Consider the following 8,297-nt stretch of genomic DNA (forward strand, 5'->3'; position numbering starts at 1 on the left):
TCGGCTGTGCTACCGGAAGCTCTGGGGAAGTCGGAATAGGAGAGCACTCATCTTGGGGTAGGCTTGTTTTGGACGGTAGGAACGGGGTTTATGAAAAGTCTTATGATGATGGCACGTTTACGTTTAAGTTACTACGTACGTTTAAGTTACTAAGTTCAAATTTCAAGTATGTTTATGTTATTACGTTCAAATTTCAAGTATGTAAACTCTACTTTGAGATGCAAGTGGTTTTATTATGTCATACTTGTGTAACGTACCGTACTTTTGCTACTTAAAATTTGCGGAAAAATTTAAATTTTCTTAAACATAAAATAACCTTCTAAGTTTGTCATAAAATATCTCAACCAAGTCCCCCATAAGACATGGTTGTTCAAAATAACTACAATAAAATTTGCTCACAAAAGGCTTGCTCAAAGTATTTCCATCAAAATATGAAATTTAACTTTTGCATAAAACTTAAACATGGCGGTCCTCGGGTTTAGCCTCTCGCTCAGTCCAAGCATGCCCCTTGGTCGCCACCTCCTGTCTCCTCATCAACATACTCACCTGCATCGATCAAGTCTAGTGAGTCTAAAGACTCTAACACGTATAAACCGGAATAAAGAGTATTACGTAATAAAACCACATGCAACTTTAAAATAGAGCGTACATACTAAAACTTGAACTTCATAACGTAACTTGAACATACGTACATACATAGACGTGCCATAACTTGAAAGCTTTCATAAACATGCTTCATAACTGAACGTACTTAAACATACATAACTTTAATTTGCGTAGAGGCATGTCTCAAAGCAAGTGACCTTATAACATAATAAATGCCTGATTAGACAAACCACAGTACTGGGCTGACAGGGACGTATCCACTGCCACATACATGAGATCCCCATTCATAATTTAACGGGCTGGTTGGTCCCCATTCATAATTTAACGCTTTCCAACCACGATCTAACCCGTTCATAATTTAACGGGCGGATTGGTCCCCGTTCCTAATTTAACGTTTTCCAATCCTAACATAATTTGGTAACAGGACATTTAGCATACCTCCAAAAACTTAAAATATTTTCTTTGCACGTCATCATACTTACTTGGCATTGAGGGATTCGTTGGACTTCGACTGGGGCCGTTGCTGCGACATACTAACATGAAGTTGCATACTTAACTTGCCTAACTTAGACGTAGAAATCATACTTACCCTCAAGCTCAATCATTCCTTAGGACAGTCTACAATTTCCCATGGCACGACCTTGATAACTCTTGCACTAAACCAAGACATCAAACCCCAAAGCAACCACAATATTTTCCCCAAAAACATGAGTACACGGACCCCGTACCCGGGTATGTGTAGGTACGCAAAAGAAATGTTCGGAAAGAAGACGGGACACGGACCCCGTGCTAGGGTCCGTCAAGGGTCCGTGTAGGCTTGGACAGTTGACACTTATGAGGAATCAAAGACACGGACCTCGTGCCATGGTCCGTGTGGGGGTCCGGCTAGCCTCGGGTGAATTAAAGCCTGCGGGAAATTCTTATATTGCTTATTACTCCCAAACTTGATTGTACAAACTATGAACGGACACCTTGAGACCCGTCCTAGGACGTCACGACATTGTACCAAACCCAAGTAAGCCATTATAATTGTTCCCAAGTGTGACAATCAACAACTAACGACACAACTCGAGGTTCGGTACCATTTTCTTCCTCGACTCTTGATTCAACTTGGTGCCTAACGACACGAAAAGAGACACCAAAAATCTTCCCAACATCGAACTAAATATACCTAGACACAGCAACGATCACCCATTGATTCCCAATGAAGCCTGCAACAAATAAACTTCAAGAACGCATCAACATCAAATTTACTGAAAAACGCAGTTTGAGCAGTCTCACGAAAAACTCCATAACTCACTCAATTTTTATCCAAATAACTCGAATTTTATATCAAGTCGAAGGTATCGAAAAGTTATATGTTTTTCGCGTTAAAAGTTTCTCAAAATCTCGAACGAAGAATCGCAGTTTTCAACGGAACAGTAAGTTACGAGATCTCAGATCTAAAAAGTATTTCAAAACGCATTCAAACTATTTTCCGCTCAAACGACGAATGTCACACATGAATTTTTACGCATAAAAATAACACAACACATAACATGACAAGATCGATGCAGAAAGAACAGAATATACGTGCTTTTAAATCTTTAACGTTTCCGGAACGACGATACCGAAGCGAGAAGGAAGCGAGGCTTGATCCGGGACGATTGTGGCTCTGTTTTCTTGAGATTAAAATCACCGAAACTGCTGAAATTTTTTGAAGGGGGGGCGGCTGCTGGGTTTTCTCAAGAACCCTAGGTTTTGGCTCTAAAAAAATAAAACTAGAATGACTTGTGATTTTGTGTGTGTGTGTTACGGCTTTGTGTGTGTGAAAAAGGTGTAAGAGTGTGTGTTTGTGTGACTAACGTGAGTTGTTGGGGAAGTTTAGGGAAAATAAATTGCTTAATCATGAATTAATCACTAATTTAAGGTTAATCAAACACTAACTCGCTCAATTTCCTTAATTGAAATAAAATACACACTAATTTTATAATATTCTCCTTTAATAAAATAAAATCCACAAAAATGCTAATTTTAAAAGTTTTAAACTCTTAAATCCACTAAATAAATAAGTTAGGATTTAAAATGCTAAACTTAATAATTATTTAAAAATGCCCCAACCTCAACTTAGAATAAAACACCACATTTTAGATTACCGAAATCGTCAACGGTCTTTTCCTCGGTTCCGCTTCGAATATTCGCCTGAAACATGAAACTTGAAAAACACTTTAACGTGCATCACATAAAAATAATTAATTTAAAATAATGCATTTAAATAAATCATGCACTACTAAGGCTCATTTTAAAAATTAATAAATACTTTAATGATTAATTAAATGCATGGGTTATACGTGTACTGAATTTGGGCACTACAGTTCATCCCCCACTTATAAGAATTTCGTCCTTGAAATTAAGTCTTACCAAACAACTTCGGGTAGCGAATCCTCATGTCCGTTGTTTACTACCAAGTGGCCTCTTCCACTGATTGATTTAGCCACCGGACTTTGACTAGCTTAGTCACTTTGTTCCGAAGTCTCCGCTCCTGTCTGTCTAGGATCTGGATGGGTCTCTCCTCATAAGACAGGTCTGGAGCCAACTGCAATGGCTCGTAGCTCAGAATATGCGAAGGATTAGCTAGATATTTCCTCAGCATGGAGACATGGAACACATTGTGTACCCCGGCCAGATTCGACGGAAGCGCTACACGATAAGTTAATGTCCCAACTCTGTCCAAAATCTCGAACGGTCCAATAAACCTCGGACTCAGCTTGCCTCTCTTCCCAAACCTCATAACACCCTTCATGGGTGCAATCTTCACAAAAACGTTATCACCAACGGCAAACTCGAGATCTCTCCTCCTCTTATCAGCGTAGCTCTTCTGACGGCTTTGGGCAGTCTTCATTCTGTCTCGAATCTTGGCCACCACATCGGCAGTCTGCTGAACTATCTCTGGACCAAGATCTGCTCTCTCACCGACTTCATCCCAATGGACTGGTGATCTGCACTTCCGTCCATACAAAGCCTCGTAGGGAGCCATACCTATAGATGATTGGAAGCTGTTGTAGGTAAACTCCACTAGGGGTAAATTTGATTCCCAAGTGCCCTGAAAATCAATCATACATGCTCTTAGCAAATCCTCCAAAATCTGAATCACTCGCTCAGACTGGCCATCTGTCTGCGGGTGAAAAGCTGTACTGAACAGCAATTTTGTCCCCATGGCTGCATGTAAGCTCTTCCAGAAGGACGACGTGAATTTCGGGTCCCTGTTGGACACAATCGAAACTGGTAACCCATGTAAACGGACTATCTCCCTGATATAAAGCTCCGCATACTGCGTCATGGAGAAAGTCGTATTCACTGGCAAAAAGTGCGCTGACTTAGTGAGCCGGTCCACTATGACCCAAATAGCATTAATTCCACTGATTTATCTAGGCAACCCAATGACGAAGTCCATAGTGATGTTCTCCCATTTCCACTCTGGGATGGGGAGTGGCTTAACCAATCCTGCTGGCCTCTGATGCTCTGCCTTCACCTGCTGACAAGTGAGGCATTCAGACACAAACCTGCGGATGTCTCTTTTCATCCCTGGCCACCAATACAGAATCTGTAGGTCCTTATACATCTTGGTACCTCCTGGGTGGATAGAATATGGAGATGCATGCGCCTCTGACAGAATATCCTGTCTGATCGAATCAACACTAGGCACCCACATTCTGCCTCTGTATCTCACAATCCCATCTGCCACTGTGTAAAGAACACTGCCCTTGGCTTTATCCTTCAGTTTCCATTTCTGTAATTGCTCATCTGAAGACTGACCTGCACGAATGTGGCCTAGCAGAGAAGATTGGACTGTCAGATTAGACAGCCTCGGAGCTCTACCCTCACGATAAACTTCCAAACCAAACCTCTGAGTCTCAGACTGAAGGGGTCTCTGCACTGATAACTGAGCTATGACTGCAACTTTCCTGCTCAAGGCATCCGCCACAACATTAGCTTTTCTCGGATGGTAGCTAATCTCGCAATCATAGTCCTTCACCAGTTCCAACCATCGTCTCTGCCTCATGTTTAGTTCCTTCTGCGTGAAGAAATATTTCAAACTTTTGTGGTCAGTGAAGATCTGACATTTCTCGCCATATAAGTAGTGTCTCCAAATCTTTAACGCAAAGACGACTGCGACTAATTCAAGGCCATGCGTCGGGTAGTTCTTCTCATGTACCTTCAACTGCCTGGAAGCATAAGCTATAACCCGACCTTGCTGCATCAACACTGCGCCCAATCCGAGCTTAGATGCATCGGTATAAAGCACAAATTCACCATGCCCTGTCGGCATGGCTAGCACTGGCGCCGAAATAAGAGCTTGCTTCAAAGTATCGAAGCTCTTCTGACATTCATCACTCCACACGAATTTAGCATTCTTCTTGGTCAGTGAAGTGAGTGGCACTGCTATGGATGAAAATCCCCGAATAAACTTTCGGTAGTAACCCGCTAAACCCAAAAAGCTGCGGATTTCAGATGCATTCTTTGGCTCAACCCGTTCCTTGACAGCTGCTACTTTCGCTGGATCCACCTCGATTCCACTGCTAGATATTATATGCCCCATAAACGCAACTTTCTGCAACCAAAAGTCGCTTTCACTGAACTTCGCAAATAACTTGCAACTCTGCAAAATCTGTAAAACTGTCCTCAAGTGCTGGCTGTGCTCCTCATGGCTCTTTGGGTATATAAGGATGTCGTCGATGAATACTATGACGAATTGATCGAGGAACTGCTGAAATACTCGGTTCATGAGATCCATGAAAATTGCTGGAGCATTTGTCAATCCAAATGGCATCACCAAGAACTCGTAATGCCCATATCTGGTCTGAAAGCTGTTTTGTGAACAACTGCATCCTTCACTTTCAGCTGATGATAACCTGATCGAAGATCTATCTTGGAGAACACGGTAGCTCCCTGCAACTGATCAATTAAGTCTTCGATTCTAGGCAACGGGTACTTATTCTTGATCGTTACCTTGTTCAGCTCACGGTAATCGATGCACAGTCTCATGCTTCCGTCTTTCTTTTTCACAAATGGCACTGGTGCGCCCCACGGTGAGAAACTCGGGCGGATAAACTCCTTGTCTAAGAGCTCCTGAATCTGCTGCTTAAGTTCTAACATCTCTGCTGGAGCTAATTTGTACGGTGCCTTAGAGATTGGCATCGTGCCTGGCATGAGATCGATTGCAAACTCCACCTCTCTATCTGGTGGAAGGCCTGCGACGTCGTCTGGAAAGACGTCTGGGAAATCTCTGACTACTGGCTCCCCTGATATAGAAGGAGTGGGCACTTCCGGTGCTGAGACAACGCTGGCCAAGAAAGCCTGACACCCCTTCGAAATGAGTCTCCGTGCCTGCATGCAAGAGATCACGCGCGGGAAACTCCTCCATCTGGCTGGCTCAAAAAGAAATTGCTCCATGCCCAATGGTCTGACTAACACTGATATCTTATGAAAGTCGATAAGTACTCTATTCTTAGTCAGCCAGTCCATTCCCAATATGATGTCGAATTCTGGCATCGGCAATAGGATTAAATCTGCATATACTAGGTGGCCATGCAGTTCTAGATTGATATCTCTTACCACACTGGTGGCTAACAGCTCTTCCCCTGATGGGACTGTCACTGAAAAGTTCACGTCTAGGCAATGGACTTAATGTCCAGATGATTAGAAAAAGTCTCCGAGATAAAGGAGTGAGTGGCTCCTGAATCTATCAGTGCCGTCGTGGCTAATCTCTTAATGAAGATATTCCCTGAGAGACGTTAGCACAACCCAAAACTTACATCCCAAATTACTAACATTAACCTCAAGCATAGAAGGAATTAACACTCCAAATGACCCAAAAGTATTACTAGCACACTAATAACTCCAAATAAAATTCCACATGCAAGGCAAAATATTACTGAGCTTAGGTAGAAAAAGGTTACCGGTCAGTAGTGTAGTGTCTGGGTTCGCCTCCTGAGCATGCATGGCGAAAACTCTCCCTTGAGTTGGTTGCTTCCACTGTGGGCACTCCTTCAGCATGTGGTCACTGGCTCCACATTTGAAGCACTTGCCTGATCCATATAAGCATGGCCCTGGATGCTGGCGGTTGCACTTAGGACACACTGGGAAAATAACGGGCCTCTGAGGTGCCCCTTGCTGTTGAATTGGATCCTTGCTCTTCGGCGGTCCCTGATAAGGTTTCTTCCCTGGTGGCCCTTGGTAAGGTCTCTTGTGCTGCGGACGCTGATGCTGATACTGCGGCTGCGTGGTGCCTGGTAGGGCCTCTTGCCTAAACTGTCCCCTCGATATCCGCTGTCCTTGTTCTGCCGCCATAGACCTAGAAACGGCCAATGCATATGTAGTAGGGCCAGCTACCCTCAACATCACTCGGCGCAAGGATCGGCCGCAAACCATCCAATAAAATGCCTCAGCTTTGCCTGGGCATCATTCAATTCACGAGTACAAGTAACTGTAGTGACCCGGTCCAGAATCACCTACTAAGCAGAACTAAGCATGCAATTAACCTAATCAACATAATCGCGATAACAGCGGAATACGCCAAAGACAATAGTTATCCAACCAATCGAAATCTAGACTAACCATCAAATCAATTCCGTACAACCAAAACGAAACAAACATACCGATAACTCAACTCAATCGGCTACTACTGACGTCCTCCTGCTCCTCCTGGCCTCCAACCTGAGGCCCTGCCCAGAGGAATGGGGTGTCCAAGAATAAACAACACCGAGGACGTGAGCGATAAGAACGCCCAGTACAAAAGTATGAGTATACAGACCTATATGAAATGCACATGCTATGATCATGATACCGGGGTAGTCAAGAAACAGGAGTCACAAAGGAAAGGATCTCAACAATGCTCAGTCTAGAGGCGCCAAGTGGATAGTGCCGCGCGGTACACCTCTGGGTCACTGCATCCACTACAAGACAGACGTGGACCTAAAATGTCCCGGACCACCGAAGCCCTCCCGACCCGTCGGCCACTGTGTACTCTCGGTGTCCATGCGTCCACAAGACAGGGCTGAGCGGCCCCAAGATATAGCTTATCTCGAAAGAGATACAGCTCAAAAGGCTATCTCAAAGGAGAATACGGCTCAACATGAAATGCAACGTGCAGTAATAAACGTGACATAATAGCATGCATCATATGACATATATCAATGCACCACATAATCATGCAACACATATAAGAATGTATACTCAACCAGGATATCTCGGATAGTACTTTCGTACCTCTATCACAGCAATCCTAATCCACTGGAACCACCAGACAACAGGTCTAATCCAAGCCTATTCATCAAAAAGCATATCCCAATCAATTCTACCATGCTTGACTAGCAAAACCAGTACTCCCTAGTACTACCAAAGGTTTAGGGTTTACCTTCGTCCGTCGACAGCCCTTTGATGTCGATTGCCTCGAAACTCCGGCGCTGCTATGCTACCAATCCCGGCAGCTCTTGGCTATCGCTCGAACAACAACTAACCCTAGAATCCTTCCAAAACTCTCAAAGAGGAGACTTAACTCAAGGAATGGCAAGTCACAAATGAGAAAACCGAGCACTATTTATAGGCCATGTTCGGATCCTCCGAACATCACTTCGGAACGTCCGAACGCTACGTGTCCATTGGCTCTTGACAGCTCATGATCGGATCCTCCGATCATACACTTCGGACCG

The 8,297-nt window shown here is 43.8% G+C and overlaps 1 protein-coding gene across 1 annotated transcript in view; it reads right to left on the minus strand.

Annotated features, from left to right (window-relative positions):
- Nucleotides 1-6,936, minus strand: part of LOC140806992 (uncharacterized) — a 20,066-nt gene extending 13,130 nt beyond the window's left edge. The window contains exons 1-2 of the mRNA XM_073163618.1: nucleotides 6,727-6,936; nucleotides 6,402-6,477 (exon numbers count right to left, since the gene is read on the minus strand). Of these exons, the coding sequence (XP_073019719.1) occupies nucleotides 6,402-6,477; nucleotides 6,727-6,936 (286 nt within the window). The remainder of the gene's footprint in view (nucleotides 1-6,401; nucleotides 6,478-6,726) is intronic.
- Between the last annotated feature and the right edge of the window lie 1,361 nt (nucleotides 6,937-8,297).

Source organism: Primulina eburnea, chromosome 1, assembly GCF_022965805.1.
Source record: "Primulina eburnea isolate SZY01 chromosome 1, ASM2296580v1, whole genome shotgun sequence".
Lineage (NCBI taxonomy): Eukaryota > Viridiplantae > Streptophyta > Magnoliopsida > Lamiales > Gesneriaceae > Primulina > Primulina eburnea.